Source organism: Procambarus clarkii, chromosome 17 (assembly GCF_040958095.1).
Source record: "Procambarus clarkii isolate CNS0578487 chromosome 17, FALCON_Pclarkii_2.0, whole genome shotgun sequence".
Lineage (NCBI taxonomy): Eukaryota > Metazoa > Arthropoda > Malacostraca > Decapoda > Cambaridae > Procambarus > Procambarus clarkii.
This window is the reverse complement of record NC_091166.1, coordinates 45,533,915-45,555,640: the sequence shown is the minus strand read 5'-3', so window position 1 is coordinate 45,555,640 and position 21,726 is coordinate 45,533,915. Positions and strand designations below refer to the sequence as shown.

The 21,726-nt window shown below is 47.8% G+C and overlaps 2 protein-coding genes across 2 annotated transcripts in view; one reads left to right on the top strand and one right to left on the bottom strand.

Annotated features, from left to right (window-relative positions):
* Positions 1-9,016, bottom strand: part of LOC123772504 (venom phosphodiesterase-like) — a 149,588-nt gene extending 140,572 nt beyond the window's left edge. The window contains exon 1 of the mRNA XM_069325929.1: positions 8,954-9,016. The gene's annotated coding sequence lies outside the window, so the exon portion shown is untranslated. The remainder of the gene's footprint in view (positions 1-8,953) is intronic.
* The window catches only part of LOC123772505 (receptor-type tyrosine-protein phosphatase epsilon), a 57,998-nt gene extending 38,433 nt beyond the window's left edge, over positions 1-19,565 (top strand). Inside the window, exons 10-18 of the mRNA XM_045765737.2 lie at positions 88-212; positions 792-927; positions 6,171-6,296; positions 8,160-8,250; positions 9,495-9,706; positions 11,157-11,285; positions 11,613-11,770; positions 12,875-13,010; positions 16,947-19,565. Coding sequence (XP_045621693.2) covers positions 88-212; positions 792-927; positions 6,171-6,296; positions 8,160-8,250; positions 9,495-9,706; positions 11,157-11,285; positions 11,613-11,770; positions 12,875-13,010; positions 16,947-17,039 — 1,206 coding nt within the window. The 3' untranslated portion in view covers positions 17,040-19,565. The remainder of the gene's footprint in view (positions 1-87; positions 213-791; positions 928-6,170; positions 6,297-8,159; positions 8,251-9,494; positions 9,707-11,156; positions 11,286-11,612; positions 11,771-12,874; positions 13,011-16,946) is intronic.
* The last annotated feature ends 2,161 nt before the right edge of the window (positions 19,566-21,726 follow it).

Below are 21,726 nucleotides of genomic sequence, written 5' to 3'. Positions count from 1 at the left end.
TGGTGCTCTTCTTCTGATGTTCCTGGCCTGGTGGTGGCGGTGGCCTGGTGGTGGCGGTGGCCTGGTGGTGGTGGTGGAGGGGTGCAGCTGGTACACTACCAGTTCACGTCCTGGCCTGACCACGACGTTCCCCAGACGCCCTACAGCTTCGCCCTCATGGTCCATGAGATCTGCAAGTGGAAGAGGACGGGTCCAGTCGTCGTCCACTGCAGGTGAGTCCCCCCCTCTACAGGCCATGAAATGTTATTTACTCTATGCCAACACTATCCCCCGTAATAAATGCCTAAGAACAGCACAGAGACTGTAGGGGTCGAAGCCCCTAGTGCCCGTGCTGAATCAACCCGTCCTCTTAAAAATAACGTCACTTTTGGCTGGTATGCGCGCTATGGCCAAATTTGGACGTAATTTGAAATGAAATCGACTCACAAAAGTGACGTTCTGTTCCGTTTTCTGTTTGAGTCGTCCGGCGTACGCGCAGAGGTTATAAGAGGACACTTTAAATTAACGTTTTTCATAACGTTTTGAAACTTTATAAGAATTTCCTGCCCACCTAACCTATCAGAGGACCCTTAACTTACTGTTGTTGAAAAAAAAATCCCAAATTTATTTTCAATTTTTGTTTTCATTTTCAAATTACGTCCAAATTCGGCCATACTGGCAAACGGCCAAAAGCGACGTTCTTTTTAAGAGGACAGGTTGAATCAACCATTATCCACTAACCTCCCCATAGTGATTACCATTGTCTATATGGAGTACACTCATTGCTCATTGAGTTGTCTGTCCTGTGGCAGCGCCGGGCTAGGGCGGACGGGGACGCTGCTGCTGGTGCTGACGCTGGTCGACCAGTTGACGGGGTCCGGCCAGCTGGATGCCCCCGGAGGTCTGGTCGCCCTACGCCTCGGTCGACCCAACCTCATCGAAAACCAGGTGAGTCAGTCTGGTTGTGCTGACCTCCTTCCCTCCCACACACCCTTCCCTCCCACACACCCTTCCCTCCCACACACCCTTCCCTCCCACACACCCTTCCCTCCCACACACCCTTCCCTCCCACACACACCCTTCCCTCCCACACACACCCTGCCCTCCCACACACACCCTTCCCTCCCACACACACCCTTCCCTCCCACACACACCCTTCCCTCCCACACACACCCTTCCCTCCCACACACACCCTTCCCTCCCACACACACCCTTCCCTCCCACACACACCCTTCCCTCCCACACACACCCTTCCCTCCCACACACACCCTTCCCTCCCACACACACCCTTCCCTCCCACACACACCCTTCCCTCCCACACACACCCTTCCCTCCCACACACACCCTTCCCTCCCACACACACCCTTCCCTCCCACACACACCCTTCCCTCCCACACACACCCTTCCCTCCCACACACACCCTTCCCTCCCACACACACCCTTCCCTCCCACACACACCCTTCCCTCCCACACACACCCTTCCCTCCCACACACACCCTTCCCTCCCACACACACCCTTCCCTCCCACACACGCCCTTCCCTCCCACACACGCCCTTCCCTCCCACACACCCTTCCCTCCCACACACCCTGCCCTCCCACACACCCTGCCCTCCCACACACCCTTCCCTCCCACACACCCTGCCCTCCCACACACCCTTCCCTCCCACACACCCTGCCCTCCCACACACCCTTCCCTCCCACACACACCCTTCCCTCCCACACACACCCTTCCCTCCCACACACACCCTTCCCTCCCACACACACCCTTCCCTCCCACACACACCCTTCCCTCCCACACACACCCTTCCCTCCCACACACACCCTTCCCTCCCACACACACCCTTCCCTCCCACACACACCCTTCCCTCCCACACACACCCTTCCCTCCCACACACACCCTTCCCTCCCACACACACCCTTCCCTCCCACACACACCCTTCCCTCCCACACACACCCTTCCCTCCCACACACACCCTTCCCTCCCACACACACCCTTCCCTCCCACACGCCCTTCCCTCCCACACACCCTGCCCTCCCACACACCCTTCCCTCCCACACACCCTTCCCTCCCACACACCCTGCCCTCCCACACACCCTTCCCTCCCACACACCCTGCCCTCCCACACACCCTGCCCTCCCACACACCCTGCCCTCCCACACACCCTTCCCTCCCACACACCCTGCCCTCCCACACACCCTTCCCTCCCACACACACCCTTCCCTCCCACACACACCCTTCCCTCCCACACACACCCTTCCCTCCCACACGCCCTTCCCTCCCACACGCCCTTCCCTCCCACACACCCTTCCCTCCCACACACCCTTCCCTCCCACACACCCTTCCCTCCCACACACCCTTCCCTCCCACACACCCTTCCCTCCCACACACCCTTCCCTCCCACACACCCTTCCCTCCCACACACCCTTCCCTCCCACACACCCTTCCCTCCCACACACCCTTCCCTCCCACACACCCTTCCCTCCCACACACCCTTCCCTCCCACACACCCTTCCCTCCCACACACCCTTCCCTCCCACACACCCTTCCCTCCCCACACACCCTTCCCTCCCACACACCCTTCCCTCCCACACACCCTCCCCTTCCACACACCCTCCCCTCCCACACACCCCTCCCATACATCCTTCCCTCCCACACACCCTGCCCTCCCACACACCCTGCCCTCCCACACACCCTTCCCTCCCACACACCCCTCCCACACACCCTTCCCTCCCACACACCCTTCCCTCCCACACACCCTTCCCTCCCACACACCCTGCCCTCCCACACACCCTGCCCTCCCACACACCCTGCCCTCCACACACCCTGCCCTCCCACACACCCTGCCCTCCCACACACCCTGCCCTCCCACACACCCTGCCCTCCCACACACTCTTCCCTCCCACACACCCTTCCCTCCCACACACCCTTCCCTCCCACACGCACCCTTCCCTCCCACACGCACCCTTCCCTCCCACACGCACCCTTCCCTCCCACACGCACCCTTCCCTCCCACACGCACCCTTCCCTCCCACACGCACACTTCCCTCCCACACGCACCCTTCCCTCCCACACGCACCCTTCCCTCCCACACGCACCCTTCCCTCCCACACGCACCCTTCCCTCCCACACGCACCCTTCCCTCCCACACGCACCCTTCCCTCCCACACGCACCCTTCCCTCCCACACGCACCCTTCCCTCCCACACGCACCCTTCCCTCCCACACGCACCCTTCCCTCCCACACGCACCCTTCCCTCCCACACGCACCCTTCCCTCCCACACACACCCTTCCCTCCCACACACACCCTTCCCTCCCACACACACCCTTCCCTCCCACACACACCCTTCCCTCCCACACACACCCTTCCCTCCCACACACACCCTTCCCTCCCACACACACCCTTCCCTCCCACACACACCCTTCCCTCCCACACACACCCTTCCCTCCCACACACACCCTTCCCTCCCACACACACCCTTCCCTCCCACACACACCCTTCCCTCCCACACACACCCTTCCCTCCCACACACACCCTTCCCTCCCACCACAACCCTTCCCTCCCACACACACCCTTCCCTCCCACACACACCCTTCCCTCCCACACACACCCTTCCCTCCCACACACACCCTTCCCTCCCACACACACCCTTCCCTCCCACACACACCCTTCCCTCCCACACACACCCTTCCCTCCCACACACACCCTTCCCTCCCACACACCCTTCCCTCCCACACACCCTTCCCTCCCACACACCCTTCCCTCCCACACACCCTTCCCTCCCACACACCCTTCCCTCCCACACACCCTTCCCTCCCACACACCCTCCCCTTCCACACACCCTTCCCTCCCACACACCCCTCCCATACATCCTTCCCTCCCACACACCCTGCCCTCCCACACACCCTTCCCTCCCACACACCCTTCCCTCCCACACACACCCTTCCCTCCCACACGCACTTCCCTCCCACACGCACTTCCCTCCCACACACCCTTCCCTCCCACACACCCTTCCCTCCCACACACCCTTCCCTCCCACACACCCTTCCTTCCCACACACCCTTCCCTCCCACACACCCCTCCCACACACCCTTCCCTCCCACACACCCTGCCCTCCCACACACCCTTCCCTCCCACACACGATTCCCTCCCACACACCCTTCCCTCCCACACACGATTCCCTCCCACACACCCTTCCCTCCCACACACCCTTCCCTCCCACACATCCTTCCCTCCCACACACCCTTCCCTCCCACACATCCTTCCCTCCCACACACCCCTCCCACACACCCTTCCCTCCCACACACCCCTCCCACACACCCTTCCCTCCCACACACCCTTCCCTCCCACACACCCCTCCCACACACACTTCCCTCCCACAAACCCTTCCCTCCCACACACCCTTCCCTCCCACACACCCTTCCCTCCCACACACCCTTCCCTCCCACACACCCTTCCCTCCCACACACCCTTCCCTCCCACACACCCTTCCCTCCCACACACCCTTCCCTCCCACACACCCTCCCCTCCCACACATCCTTCCCTCCCACACACCCTCCCCTCCCACACACCCTCCCCTCCCACACACCCTCCCCTCCCACACACCCCTCCCACACACCCCTCCCACACACCCTTCCCTCCCACACACCCTTCTCTCCCACACACCCTTCTCTCCCACACACCCTTCCCTTCCACACACCCTTCCCTCCCACACATCCTTCCCTCCCACACACCCTCCCCTCCCACACACCCTCCCCTCCCACACACCCCTCCCACACACCCTTCCCTCCCACACACCCCTCCCACACACCCTTCCCTCCCACACACCCTTCCTTCCCACACACCCAACCCTCCCACACACCCTGCCCTCCCACACACCCCCTCCCACACACCCTTCCCTCCCACACACCCTTCCCTCCCACACACCCTTCCCTCCCACACACCCAACCCTCCCACACACCCTTCCCTCCCACACACCCTTCCCTCCCACGCACCTTTCCCTCCCACGCACCCTTCCCTCCCACGCACCCTTCCCTCCCACGCACCCTTCCCTCCCACACACCCTTCCCTCCCACACACCCTTCCCTCCCACACACCCTTCCCTCCCACACACCCTTCCCTCCCACACACCCTTCCCTCCCACACACCCAACCCTCCCACACACCCAACCCTCCCACACACCCTGCCCTCCCACACACCCTGCCCTCCCACACACCCTGCCCTCCCACACACCCTGCCCTCCCACACACCCTGCCCTCCCACACACCCTGCCCTCCCACACACCCTGCCCTCCCCTCACACCCTGCCCTCCCCTCACACCCTTCCCTCCCACACACCCTGCCCTCCCCTCACACCCTTCCCTTCCCTACACATTCTGATGACATTACCTTCCCGGGTATATTCTTACTTTAATAATTATCACCTTCGCCCCCCCCCCCCGCCCCCGGGGTCGTAAATAAACGACTCGTAAATACCGGTATTTTTACCACGAGTTGCCGTAGCGTCGTAAATTTACGCGCGATTACAAAATATTTATATAAAATCCAATTCTTATTCGATCGACTTGGGGATAGTATGAAATTGTTTGCCATTAAATTTTCGTTTTCTCTAATAGGCACATGGCATATTTGGGAAAATGCATTGTATTGTAACTTAGTGGAAAGACTATTGTATTGTTAACACGGCAAGTGTAATCGCCCACTTCACACACTCTTGGTGTGGGCCGCGATCATGATTCTACATTTATATGCATATGTCCGTGGAGGGAATTTAATTGCAATCACAGTGATACCAAATTTAACGCTGTAGGACAAGTGTGGAGTTGACAACCCTGAAAAGAATAGAAACATTTCGTCGGTGTTTGGAGCTCACGGCTAGTGATCCATGTAGGTCTTTAGCTTTTTGTGTGATTTAACTCATGCTTTGGTGACATATACATATGTTCTTATAATATTGACCAACCTTCCAACCTCTCCTTTCCCTCACTTCTGAATCTCTCCCTCTCCGGGAATCATTGCTGACCTCTTCCTCCCTCCCTCTCTTCCTTTCCCTGAACCCAATGCTGACCTGTCCCTACCTCCCTCTCCCTGATCCAGTGCTGACCTCTCCATCCGTTCCTTCTCTTGACTCCATGGTAACTCTCCCTCCCACCCTATCTCTGACCCTGTGCTGACCTCTTGTCTCCCACACAGGCGCAGTACAGGTTCTGTCACCAGGTGTTGCTGGAGCTGCTCTTCGGTGAGACCACCAGCTACCCCGTCGCTGCCTTCCCCCACCACATGGAACGCATCGTGGGCAACCTCAAGGACGAATACCTGGTGAGACGGCCTGTGTGTGTGAGTGAGTGAGTGAGTGAGTGAGTGAGTGAGTGAGTGAGTGAGTGAGTGAGTGAGTGAGTGAGTGAGTGAGTGAGTGAGTGAGTGAGTGAGTGAGTGAGTGAGTGAGTTACATGGTCCGAAGCTAGACACAAATACAACAAAATTATTAACTATGGTAACTATGGACTATGGAGTCCATTTCATGTGGTCTCCATCTCATGTTGGCCTCCGAATGCGTGATAGAGCTGATAAGTTAGCCAAAGAATCTGCCTTTAAAGAAGCCGTTGAGTGTAACCTTGGATTGTCAATGAGCAATCTGAGAGCAGCAGTACACCGAGAACTTCAACAAGATCTTGTAGATCTGAGACAAAGTGAAATTGACACCAGTAATTCCATCTATCATCATACTATCATGCAAGAGGAGCCACACATCTATGGATCATTCAATAAAATCAGCAGTCTTCTAGATGTTACTACTGCTCGGCTTAGACTCGGTTACAAGTATCTCTGGGAATTCTCATTATCTGCTGATGGAGCATGGACACCATGACAGTTTGTCACTACCACCACTTCCTTCCTCTCCTCACACGACGTCATATTTGTCATGCTGACACCTGGGTTCAGTGTACATGGATAACATCAAAATATCTATCTAGTTGTCAACTTATTCCCAAGTTCTACAGCTCTGAGGGCAATGAAACCTCGTTCCATGTTTGTATTGAATCTGTCTTCCTTCCTTGACTTTCAAAAATAGCGAGTCGCAGGCATCTACCTGCCATCAAGACATCTTGTTTACATCAGTATGTGTTTCCAAGCATCGTTACACACCATCTGCAAGAATCTGAGCTTTGCCAATATGTTCTTTCTGAGGTATAAAAGCCGGAAAGGTTTGACAGGATTTTGGCATCACTTGGTCACTCTTCTTACCCAGTAGTCAGTGTATTATGGAATACCCTAATAGGTGTCCCCAGGCAACTGAAAGATGGATCTACTGGAGTTATAATGAAGCACTCGGTGTTCATTTTGAAATTTTATTTTGACTTGCACTATTTTGCTATATTACGTGTTTTGCAGCAGCTGTCTTCAACATGTACGGAGGAAGAGGAAAGTAGCAGGGTTGACAGTATGTGCACAATGCAGGACAAAGTTAATTACTTGGTAGACGTTGGTGGGTTTGAAGACGTGAAGTGCCACTTTTCATCTTGTGGATGGCCGGATATACCTAAGTGGAAGTTGGCTGTTGATAGTTGGACGAATATATGTGATATGTAGTGCTTCGGATATGGCTAGTTTACTATTGGCATTGCATCTGCCGAATGTGTGTGTGTGTTAGTGGTCGTCATCTCTGGTGATGATGTGGTTGTGTTTAACGATGTGATACTTGATAGAGCCTTGTTGTTTGAACATTGTTAGGCCCCATGAAAGAAATATTGTCGTCTGGTCTATATGGAGAGAGTAATGGGGCTGATAGTCCTCAAATGGGCAAGTAAAGGCATAGACAACATTCATCTCTTTCACGTTACCCCAACTGACGTCAGGAGACTTCTTCCTGAGCAGGTTGGCGGTATTCCAGGAGCAACAAGAAGGGTACAACTTATCTTGAAGTGAAGAATAGCTCTCAGTCTGCCAACAGGAGTATGAGTCTCCTCTTGTACCCATTTGTATGTAAAAATAATAATAATAATAATTTATATGATTTGTGCATGGTACATGATTTGTACACCAGTTTTTAACGTTAAAAAGAGTTATAGGTCAAAATGCTATTATGTACAATTGGCGAGGATAGACTGGGTGTGGCAGTGTGTGTTGAGAGCTGTTGCATACGACCAGGAGGTGATCCTTCCCTTCTCTCCCCTCCTGCAGAAGCTCAAGAACCTGCCGCGGGACTTGACCTATAAATGGGGAGAGAACCCCGCCCACGCCCACATGAACCGTCATCAGCACATCCTTCCAGGTGGGTGAAATTACCTCCGCATCCACTACATCCGCGTGGCCACTGGCCACGCGGATGTCATCATCGACCGCGTCCGCGGATGACGCGGTCGGCCAGTGGCCGCTGGCCGCCCCGTGACTACTAACCTCGAAATGGTCACCAACCCCCCTAGATAACTAGACTCCCCATACCCAATGGCCTCCCCAAGAACACAAAGCCTCCCTCCAACCCTTGAACTCTATGTTTAACATTTCTCTAACCCTGTCCATGGAGGACAGAAGAAAATGTATATATATGCTGGTTAGCATTGTAAATGTGTGGCCACGTCTGTGGTAGAAAATAATAATAATAAAAAAAAAAAAACTCCGTCACACTCCTTGTGACGCTGCTCGACTAGTTACCTGTTCTTTATCTTCATGAAAGTTATCAGACGAAGCCCATCAACAGGAGTACATACCTGGACTGGCAACAGTGTGGGAGATGAAGACAGTGGTAAGTGCGGCCTTCACCCTTTGCCATCAAGCAATAAATGCCACGAGACATACCTGAAGGTAATATGTAAATGTTTGCCACAGTGGCAAATAGAATAAGGTCTAAACATTCCATTACTTTAGGATTTTAATCACATGAATATAGGCTACAGAATGTAACGTCCCACTTAGTAGTATCTCAAAGTACTCTTAGGGTCTCCTGCAACTTGATTAAATATAAAATTGTGACTTACCTGAATATCTGGCAGAATGTAACCCTCTTAAATCAAGGCCGACGGTTAACACGTCCTCCCTCCGTCAAGTCTCGTCAGTTACTGTCTGGTGTGCTACGTCACCCGCCCCTTGATACCAGATCTCTCATCAATTCTGATCATTCTCTATATTATCTCATTTAACTGCTCTCTATTGGTAGGTTATATAAACGAGTCCATTTTTCCTTTACAAAAGATCTACATACAATGTACAATTACTCCAAAACTAGGCCTCCGCGTCTTGGAACTAGTTTCATGGGAGGAGTGATATCATGACTTCCCAGCTACCAGGAATCTCTTACCTTCAGGAAGGAAATGTCTTCTTGGATATATTTATGTAGCGTTCTCTCCCTTTTAGCCCTATTATTACATAACTTGTCGCCATCAAAATATCTCTACTGGAGACAAGGTTCACAATGAACAGCATGTTCACTGATACATGACAGGGAAAGGTGAATATAAATGTTGTCAATATAGATATTTGATCTCTGTCGTCTCTCCGTCATGGCGGTCTTCGCCGCAGTGGACGGGCGCCAGGTCTTCCTCCAGATGATCTGCGGACGACCGGAGTCGCAGTACGTGAACGCCGTGAGGGTGAACGGGGTGACGCAGAGGGATGCGGTCATCGTCACAGAACACCCGCTGCCCTGCACCCTGGCGCATGTGTGGCGCATGATGTACGAGCGCAAGGTGTGCGCCTGGGTCATCCTCCACCACCATCCTCACCACCAACAGGTCAGCAAGGGGTGGGACTGGGTCACCCTCCACCACCACTCTAGTAGTGTAAACTAGGACGAAGGAGTTCGGCCTGTACAATGGTTCACCGTTGGCCCCTTTTTTCCATAAATGACGTCAAGGCTTCGTTGCTGCCTGGTATTCCTCTAAACAGTTTGTCCCAAAAGTTAGTTCTTCATATATTTTTGCTCCAGTTAGTCTAGTTTTCCCCCAATATTGTTCAGTGACTATTCCAAGATTATTAAAAAAATGTTGCCTGTCGAAGATTTTTAATAACTTGTTAAAGATTACTCAAATCGTATGAAACATTTTTGGTGACCAGACAGACTGCATATTTGTCCCCAATATTTCAGTACATAGTCAAAAATTGCTTATTGAACATAAGATTGAATGAACCTACAGAAAGCCTATTGGGCCATACTCAGCTGTACCTCGTATTTACATCCACCCCAAACACTTCTGACTGCTTTATATGTGAAATCTCTCCCTCTTCCCAGACCAAATATTTATCCATATCAAACCTTCCTTCATTTATATGTTGTGTTGTAATAGCTTACCAATATATATACCCTGGCTAATAAATCCATTGGCTATCAGTGAAACAATGGGTACATAGCCTCTCCATACTGCTCACCAAGCAGCAGCCTAGTAGAGCAAGGTCTCACAAGTCGAGTCTGGCCTCGGGCCGGGTTTGGGGAGTAGAACAATTACCAGAACCCCGTCAAGCAGGTCTCAAACAGGTACCACCATTCACATCCTCATGTTCCATTAACATTTCCAAGCCAACACCCTACACCAGCGAGAATATGACTTCATGCTGTATTCAAATCTCCAAGCTAGCGGCAAATATATATATTTTATTTGAAATATACAATAAATATTGTGATTAGGACGAGACTTACACCTCAACGACTAATTATTAGTAGTAGTTAATTACCAATTATTATTAGTAGTTGAGATATAAGTTTCACCCTTACCACACACTCAGACCTTGACAAAGCACTCAGGAGAGTGCCAAAGACTTGTTTAATTTCTTGACATAAATGTCACAAATACACAAGTCTGGGGTTTTTAACCAATTATATTGTCGTTAATTCATCCTACCCACTTTTCTTCGGTTCTTAAAAGGAAATTTTAATGCATAACTTGTTAATTGTCATCCACACTTCCGTGGAAATAAACATTCCATTCCCCTGGGGTCTAGGAGAATCGAACCGTGGACCCCACGCGTGTGAGGCCGAAGCTCTATCGACTGGGCTATGAGTATTCGCCGTAAGGACAATTTCCAGAAGCAGTATTCTGCTACCAAACTGGAATTACCGACTTTTCCTTACTACAACTGATTAGTGAACGGTTCCAGCCCCTTGCAGCCCAGGTGAATGGAAAGTATAACGTGTTTAGCACCTATTCACTGCGGCTCCAGACACTACTTCTGGCCTCACATTGACAGGAGGAGTACCCATCTGTGCTGCCATCTGGCGGTGAGGTGGAGATGGACCACGTCATGGTGAAGGTGGAGAATGTCACCAATCACCACTACTTTACTGACACCTGCGTCACCATCTTCCCTGTCAGCTCGGTAAGGAGCCCTCTAGTGGAGTACCTCTCTTTCCATGGCGCCCAACCGCTTGGGGTGGATAGTAGAGCGACGGTCTCGCTTCATGCAGGTCGGCGTTCAATCCCCGACCGTCCAAGTAGTTGGGCACCATTCCTTTCCCTCCCCGTCCCATCCCAAATCCTTATCCTGATCCTTTTCTAGTGCTATACCTGCTTATGCCACCCCCTCACTTGAAACCCTTTCACTATTTATACTTACTATACTTCTTTTGCTATGTTTTACCTTCTGTCCCTCCAGCAGTTGTCCCCCCTCCCTCACACGTCCATGTCTCTCTCCCCTGCCACGTAGAGGATGTCACTGCCTCTCCAGGTTAATGTCCTGCACCTGCTGGACTGGGACGCCGACGAGGAGCTGCCTGCCATACCTCTGCCTCTGCTCCTGCTCCTCGAACACCTGCATGAACTCCGCAAGTTGTCTCCAGCCTCCCTGACAGCCATCACTTGCAGGTTAGTGCTCTTCCTTTGGCTGCCACCACCACCACTACCACCACTACCACCACCACCATCACTTGCAGGTTAGTGCTCTTGTTTTGGCTGCCACCACCACCACCACCACCACTTGCAGGTTAGTGATCTTGCTTTGGCTGCCACCACCACCACTACCACCACCACTACCACTACCACCACCACCACCACCACCACCACCACCACCACTACCACTACCACTACCACTACCACTACCACTACCACTACCACTACCACCACCACCACCACCACCACCGCCACCACCACCGCCACCGCCACCGCCACCACCACCGCCACCGCCACCGCCGCCACCACCACCACCACCACTTGCAGGTTAGTGATCTTGCTTTGGCTGCCACCACCACCGCCACCACCACTACCACCACCACTTGCAGGTTAGTGATCTTGCTTTGGCTGCCACCACCACCACCACTTGCAGGTAGGAACTCTTACAGGTAGGTGCTCTTGATGATAACATTTCATTCACTTGGACCACCGGGGCTCCGATGGTCCAAGTGAATGAAATTATATTTGGCGGAGAAATTTTCAAATGTGTTTTATGTCTTAGACTTGACGACTCGTTCCTCTTTTTCTTGTCTGAACTTGGCCATTGACATAAAATTCAATAAGATTGCTAGACACTAATTTACTTCTCAGAAGACTTGCTATTTTTCGGTTGAGAATTTTACCTTCTGAAGTTGGTCGACTTTTCTTTGACTAGCCATTGTCTATGCACCTTGCAGGTGATATTTTGTTAGGGACCACTCGCCAGTGATTTGTCTCTTGTGTTTCATCTCAAACTCAGACTTCAAGACTTTATATTTGTAGTTTCAGTAAAAATCTCCAGTAGTTCTCCTTTCTCTTAAGTGCGGACCGGGCCTCATTCGTCGATATATCTAGGTATATTGGCGTGTGGGTGGGAGAGTTTGTTGCGATAGGTGGGGCATTGATATGTGTGGGTGGGTGGGCGGGCTTCTGGTGTAGTGATGGGAGTGGGTATATGTGGATGAGTGAGCCATGGGTGGAGTGATGATGCATGGGAGTGTGAGGTGATGAACACTAACATCGTGTGGTGATCCCCGCCAGTGATGGGTACTCTGCCAGTGGTGTGGTGGCGGCGTTGGACTTGATCCTGTCGAAGGTGCGCCTGCAGGGAGAGGTGGACATTTACCGGGCCGTCCAGGGCATCCTCTTCGACCGTCCTCAGTTCATCACATCCCTGGTGAGTACTGGAGCCGCTCCCTACGTCCCTTATGTCCACTGCTTACAGCCCAAGTGTCCATTGTTAATTACCTGATGTACATATTAATACACTGGTGTTCGCAGATGTACAGTACTCTTGGTGTCTACTTATTTACAATACTAATGTTAAGTGTTTGTTAATTTACCTCCATGCTAGTTGTTTGCCTATGTAAACTTACCTCTAAAGTATCCTTTGTTATATAAGCCGCCCGATAAGCATATATATAGCATATCGGGACGAATATAAGCATATCGTTCAGAGAGGGTGAGCCAGAGAACTGGCTCACCCTCTCTGAACGATAGACTCCGCCATAGGCTTCTTCAAAAAGACTCGCATGTAAATGATAGATCAATTGAAAGAATCCCGATTTAAAATATTAACCCTGGAGAGCGGAGACACCTTGAAAGGATTGACCCTCTGTGTTAACATCTGACCTCTGAAAGCAACCCTACTTTGGGCCAGATGACCTTCGCGTAATTAAAACTGTGTAACCCTCAATATGGTAGTCTCTCCTGAGGATAAATTCTGACATCCTTCATCCTCGAAGTACTAAGGCAATGAACTTAAAACAAAATAAGTGTAAGATATTCAGTGTAAGCATTACCAACGCACCGGGTTCAAAAGATGAGTTCTGGGCTCACAAGTTCAAGTACGATTATTGAGAATATAAAGTACATCTCAAAAGGATAGAGAAGCATAGGCTATTTCTACCCTCGTCTATATAGGGAGCCTCAAGGCGCTCACAAACCCATTCAGTACACAATTATTAATCATATTCTATATTTAACATTCCAATGGTACCCTGCACACACGTTTTCTCGTACCATTGGACAAGGCATTTCACATGTCACTATAGGAAATTATCCCCAGTGATTACGTGTTATTCATGCAACTCGTCCTTTTAAAAATAACGTCGCTTTTCGCTCGTATGCGCGCGATAACCGAAAGCTGACGTAATTTGAAATGAAATCGGCGCACAAAAGTGATGAACTGTCCCATTTTCTGTTTGGGTCCTCCAGCTTAGTCTGTTAGGTTAGGAGAGGACACTTTCAACTAACGTTTTTCATGACGATTTGAAACTTTAGGAGAATGTCCTGCCCTCCTAACCTACCAGAGGACCCTTAACTTACTGTTTTGGAAAAAAATTCAGAATTTATTTTAAATTTGTTTTCATTATCAAATTACGCCAGTTTTCAGCCATACGTGCAAACGGCTAAATTTAGACGTAATTTGTAAGAGGACAGGTTCAGGAGGTGGCTTAATCTCTATCAATCAATCCCGAGTTGATAAGGGATTAAATGTCGCTTGATTTTCTTGTCTCCGGGGTTAAGACTCAACACCTCATTAGGCTAGGCTGTGTTTAACAAGATCCTCGGAAATACTTGGTATTTTCTTTCATCGTGAGCTCATAATACAAAAGTTAAGAAATAGTAAATTCTTCCTTATATCTTAACGCCATCGAAGCCTGAATGTCTCGAAGAATTACCAGGAACCTATAAATATGGCCAGGAAGCGATGGTTTTCTTCTAGACCCCATCAGTTTGCAGTCCAAGCTTTAGGAGCATCAGATATTTGTTTAGCAAAGTGCAGAAGCAAGACGGCATGAACAACTCTAGAGAAGAACAACAATAGAGAACAGAGATGAATGCAAGAGAGCCAGAAATGAGTACCTCAGAGTGAAAAGATACGCAGCAGAAACATTATTTACAAAAAACGACATTGCAGGTAAAGCAAAGATCCAACCAACGTTGCTGCTAGTATAAGTAGGTCAGTTGTATGCCAGTTATTCCAGCCACTGGCTTCTTGAGGTTATCTTGAGATGATTTCGGGGCTTAGCGTCCCCCGGCCCGGTCCTCGACCAGGCCTCCTTTTTGTTACACACCCCCAGGAAGCAGTCCATAGCAGCTGTCTAACTCCCAGGTACCTATTTACTGCTAGGTGAACAGGGGGCATCAGGGTAAAAAAAAAACTCTGGTCATTTGTTTCCGCCTCTGTCGGGGATCGCACCCGGAACCATAGGACTACGAATCCCGAGCGCTGTCCGGGGCCTGACGGTTGGGGAAGGCTGAAACATCAGATCAAATATATTACAGGTGTATTAAGGTAACACGTGCAGGACAAACTGTAACAACAGTGGTTACTTTAATATAGTAATATACCAATGTGCTTTAATATACTTACTAATCTCTCTCATCTCATTTTTTTCTTGCAATGTATTTATCATTTTATTAATTCTGATAGAATTTACCTACTTAAAATTATCTGTTAAATTAAGGACCTGCCCGAAACGCTGCGCGTACTAGTGGCTTTACAAGAGTGTAATTACTGTACTATGCTATGTATTCTCACAAACCCAATGTACCTTCTTGTATATAAATAAATATGGTGCCTGCAATTTAATATTTCAGAATAAATGAATTTTACTAGCACTTGGTACTAAACAAATAAAAAATATAATTAATTTCATTAGCAATGGGCAAAAAATTAAATACTGAACAACCATCATCCACTTAAACAGTCGAATGTTTAAAATTATAGTCTATAAAAAGTATAGTAAAAGTTTAAAAGTAAAAGTATACTTTTAAAAACGTATACACAAAAATAAGTTATCACTGGAAAAACTTCACAGAGTATATCGCATTATATATAATTAATTAAGCCTCAATACCTGACATGTTAATCCTATCCCAATTAGAGCAATAGGGGGCACACTAATACAAAGTCAGCCGCCGCCGCCACCTGCCCTCAGGGAGGAGAGCCGCTCAAGAGAGAATGAATTGGGAACGACTCCGGAATTAGTGATATTCTCTACTCTCTAACCATGGTTAAGTTAGGTTAAGGTTCCTATAGGTTTAATTTTGGTTAGGTTAGGTTATTTCATTACATAATCTTTCTACACCAAAAAAATGTCATCAGCTGCTTAGTATTAGGGAAGGCTGGTTAATAATAGAGCTTCAATTAAAAAGGTTAGGATCATGTATAAAGTTTATGTCTTACCAATTTTAGATCGTACTGAACCAGCGTGCAGTTCTTATGGCCAAATTCAGATATATGCCACCACACTAGTCCTAACGCTGAGAGGTATGAGCTATGAGGAAAGATGGGGAGGGGGAGGTTGAAATAGCCTAAGCTACTCTATACCTTTGAGATGTATTTTTTTGTCTCAATAAACATATTTGAACTTGAAAGATGTTAAACCTCGTGTCACTGGAAAAGAAGAAACTTTGTAAACGTGATTACTGCATACGAAATACTCAGGGGAATAAACTGGGTAGACAAGGATGGCCTATGAACAAATCCACAAGGGCTGTGATGAGGATTCGAACCTACGCACAGGATGTTCCCAGATGTGCCTTAGTCAAATCTAAGGCACATCTGGGAACATCCCATGCGTAGGTTCGAACCTTCATCACAGCCCTTGTGGATTTGTTCACTTGATGTATACGCTATTGTGATTTCTGTGTGTACGGATAGCCTATTTTAGCAGAGGTAGTTCAGGAACAACGGGGCTCAGATGAAAATTAAGTACCCAAATGAGCCACAGACATTAGACAATATTTTCAGTGTGAGAGTAGTAAACAATTAGGATCGTTAAGAAGTAAAGTGGTAGAGGAAGACTCTATACACAGCCTTAAATGTAGATATGCCAGTAGGTATATCTACATTTATATAGTATATATAAATGTATATAGTATATATATATTTATATAGTATATAGGCTCCAGTAGGCTCTGGAGCCTATTACGAGTCCATTAAGTGTTGAAAGTCGAGATCCAAGAGCCGTGGCTCATATACAACTATATACAACTCATATGCATATACAGCAAATACAACTAGGTGAGTACTCACTCTCCCACATGAACACACCAGCACGTATATGAACCAGTTGAACCACGACTAGTTGTCCTCCCTCAGGAGCAGTACGTCTTCCTTCACGAAGCCACAGCCACCTACATCTTGATGCTAGACACCAAGGAGGAGGAGGAGGAGGAGGGAGTCCACCACTAGTGTGGCTGGGGACGAAGACGAGGCTGAGCCCCCCAGGCAGTTCATCTTCAATGACCAGGACTAGGCACCGCTGCCCCCCATCTCGGCCACTCGTGGTATGCAGTAGGCAAATTCAGGTAAACATATAATGAGAATTAGCAGGAGACCGTGACACACGAGGATAGCTTGAGCTATCTTATCCCTTTGTGTGTATTATATCTCAATAAACTTATGTCAATGACAAATCCATGTACAGGAATACATGCCAGGAGTATTATGAAGTGTATAGTGGAAGGTGTATGGTGTATAAAAAAAATGTGAAAAGCGCAATACAATATGTTGAAAATGTGATAAACACCAACAGATAAGAAGTGGAAGTGTTTTTGTTCATAAGAGGCAACAGAAATCTTTGTAGTCTCGAGAATGCGTAGTTTTGTAGTCCGGTTGGTTGTAGTGTGTTGTGATGAGGAGTGGGCTGAGAGCCTCCACCTGAGAGATACTGCGTCACGGAGACCAAACTGTGTTGGAGGTAAAACGCTTTTGGACTTCATCAGGTGACAGAAAACGTGCCTAAAGGTCTTTCACAGGGATCAAACCCGGGACTTTTGGGTTGTATAAAGGATGGTAAAAACGCACACACGCCCTGAACAAGTTTTCATTATTAGTGGACAACTAACTTTCACAAAATCCGTACCGAGTGAAAAAAAAATCGCATTTCTAACGTGTACAAAATGAGAGAGATGGTGAGGTGGTAATGATGTTTACTGACTAGTGTCGCGGAGAGCAGAACAACTCATACCGGAAACTCTGCCACTGATTGACACTGCCTGCTGCGACGCCACCACAGGCAGTTAACACCTAGTCAGTTTTACACAAGATTACTCACCCTCTGAACCCAGTGGAAGCGGTTACGATGTGTAAACAGAGACAATTGGAAACGCCAGAGTGATCAGTGAGGTGTTGTACCCATAAGTGACAGTGTCCGGAGAGAACAAAGTCACTGAGTAAATTTCTCTAGCACCAGGTAATCAGCACAGAGTAAATGTTTACATGATCAGCCATATGGTGTGTGCAGGCCACGAGAAGCAGCCAATCAGGGAACGGCAAATACGAGGGTGTTGACGCTTGCCTCAGTGCCTTAATAACTCAGCCCCTCCTCGCACTCCGTTTTCTTTAATGTAAAGTGAAGTAGTCGCCAAGTGAAGGGGAAACGTGTACGTTTGTATTTGTGTACTATATAATAATGAACTGTTATTGTTATACAGTTATATTGTTATATTGTTATATAGTACTCATATAGTTTTATATTCATCCTTAATTATATGATATATTCACACATATGTTCATATATACCAATACTCACATTAAGAGCAGAGTAGATGGGAAATTCCTTTGCGTCCACATTAACAACAAATTGAATTTCAATTGCCATATACAAAATATAAAAAAGGTCACTGAAACAGTAGGCTCTCTATCTAACATTCAAAACTACGTACCTCGCTCTACCTTCCTAACACTTTAGTATTCACTCATGTAACCATATCTCACCTACAGCATCTGTACCCGGGGCTCTACAACGTAATTACCTCCGACCTATTATAATTTAACATAAATCAGAATAACTAACTAACTCCAATCCCAGACATCACTCTGCACCGTTGTTGCATTCCCTGAACATATTGAATGTCAAGTCAATTACACATTCTCAAATGTAGTCAAACATTTAAACAAAAACTCTGAATGTTGGTCCTGAGCTCAAACACTTCCTTGAGCACTGGAACAAAACTAATTCTATTTTGATATTCCTAGTTTGAGACTGTATTAAACCAGTAGTGCAATGTAAATTAAGGATCCCAAATTATGGAATGTACCTTCTAAATGTGATTATAAAAAACGGTACTTCTCTCAACCCGCGTAAAAGATACTTAGAAATATATTATCACCATGAATCAAATTTCACTCACATTTCCTTACACTTTTGTGTTTTGCTGTTATTGTAAATTTGATATATTATATACTCTGTACTGTTCATATTTAAGTATTATCTAAATATTGTATATAATTTGCTAATTTCTTTTATAATTAATGTTGACCAAACTACACACTAGAAAGTGAAGGGACGACGACGTTTCGGTCTGTCCTGGATTATTTTCAATCGACTTGAGAATGGTCCAGGACGGACCGAAACGTCGTCGTCCCTTCACTTTATGGTGTGTGGTTTGGCCAACATATTTCAGCCACGTTATTGTGACTCCTCGTCTGCATAACAATTAATATATGCTAGTTTAATTCTTTAGCATTGTTTACCACCATTAAACCAGTCAATAATATTACTGAATTATTTTATGTTTGCCAGAAGCGTTTTGCGTGCTAGTATTTTATTTATTATTTATTTATATATTTACTTTGGTTATTAATAATATACAAGACGAAGGCACATTGTGTAGTGAGAGTACATACCATATGTGGTCTTAGTCTTGCAAAGTCACTAGCACGCATAGTGTTTCGGGCAGAAACGTAGCTTTAATAAATATGTATTTTATGTAACCATTTTTTTCAACCACTGTGCCGCCGTCTTCTATATTTTATCAATAACATTTATTATTATAAGTATAAGAATTATTATTATGTTCGTATATAGTTATATTGACACTTATGTTCATGAACATTTAGTCACACACGTTCATATAGTTTTCTAATAACATTATTGTGTCTATTTTCATACTCTTGTCCCCTATACATAGCATACGCTTGTATACACACGATTCTATTAATTTGCGTATGCATTGGTATATTGTGTTAGGCTTATGGGTTGTCAGGCTCTGAAATGTTATTAACACCACAGAATTTTAGTGACCAACCAGAAAATATACTTTAGTCCCAGACATACTCCAGAATTAAGGTATACTCTTAGCTTATATACACCAATACTGGAATATGCGGCTCCAACGTGGAGTTCACATCTAGTCAAACACATAACGAAGTTAGAAAAGGTTCAAAGGTATGCCACAAGGCTAGTCCCCGAGCTGAGAGGTGTGAGCTAAGAGGAAAGATTGCTGGAACCAAACCTCACGACGCTGGAAGACAGAAGAGTTAAGGGAGACATGATGATTACCTATAAAACTCTCCGAGGAATTGACAGGGTGGATAAAGATAAGCTGTTTAGCACTGGTGGTAGGAGAACAAGGGGACACGGCTGGAAACTTAATACCTAAATGAGCCACAGGGACGTTAGAAAGAACTTTTCAGTGTCAGAGTAAACAGATGGAATGCATTAGGCAGTGATGTGGTGGAGGCTGACTCCATACACAGGTTCAAATGCAGATATGATAAAGCCCAATAGGCTCAGGAATCTGCACAACAGTTGCGTGACAGTTCAGTGGCGGAACCAAAGAAGCAGAGCGAGGTCAACCCCCCCCCCCCCCCCCCCGCAAGCACAACTAGGTGAGTCCATAGTGCAGTCGGGTACACTTGTGTGTGTGTAACGCAGAGGTGTACCTTGACATTTGTTATCAACCCCTAGAATGTTATTAACCCTTAAACTGCGCAGTTTAAGGGTTAGGGCAAAACAATAGTTTTCTATCCAATCAGCCGGACTACTTTAACTTTGTCATTGTCCACGACTAAATTAAACTTTCAGTTCATATATCCATGCCATAAGAGACAATGTCTATTTGAAGTTAAGAGGCCCCACGGTTGGATCTATCCTTACTCAAATTAGCAGATAGAATGGTTTGGGGTATGGGATGAACATAGGCTGATTGAGATCGTCATAATTCTACAGAGACTAACGGGACAGTGACACATTCAGACCCCCACGACGATTTGTTTGGCACTGCCCGCCATCTACACAACTAAATATTTTTAAAGCATTACAAAACAATTATTTTCTTATAGTAATACATACCATTATTACCTAACCTCAAGAAAAATTAACAGAAATTTCCTGCAGTAAATAACTGACTGTACTCGCATAAAACAAACGATTTTCCACAGTTTCAAAGGTTCCTCGAACCACGACCCGTGACAGAGTATTCAAATTAAAAAAAAAAAAATGGATAACTATGGGACAAGCACTAACCTCCTCGCAGAGAAGAGTTATTGTTTGTTGCTGTTGATGTAGGCTCGCGCGATTAGCTTGATCCTCACTTTGAAGGCTCTGAATGATCGTAACCTGCCTGACGCAAGCTTCAGCTACAAAAAGAACCTCAAATCACCAAACAAGGCACCCATCCAGAACAACACCGAGAGCCGTCGTTCTTTGCCCTCTGGGGTCTGTGGCGGCGCAGCTCTTCCCTCAACCCCATCACTGAACCAGGGGATTGTGTCCTCTCAATCATCTACAAATTCCTCGCTAATATCCGACTTCTCGTACTTCAAGCGTGCTGCTGCTGCTCCGTAAGGGATAACTGTTGTATTCTGAGTATTTCGGACCACTGCGCTCCTCTTACTGGCGACCACCCACACACTAGACAGTTATATTGTGTTAGAGAGAGAGAGAGAGAGAGAGAGAGGAGACAGAGAGAGAGGAGACAGAGAGAGGAGACAGAGAGAGAGGAGACAGAGAGAGAGGAGACAGAGAGAGAGGAGACAGAGAGAGAGGAGACAGAGAGAGAGGAGACAGAGAGAGAGGAGACAGAGAGAGAGGAGACAGAGACAGCCAGAGACAGACAGACAGAGACAGACAGAGACAGAGACAGAGTGTGTG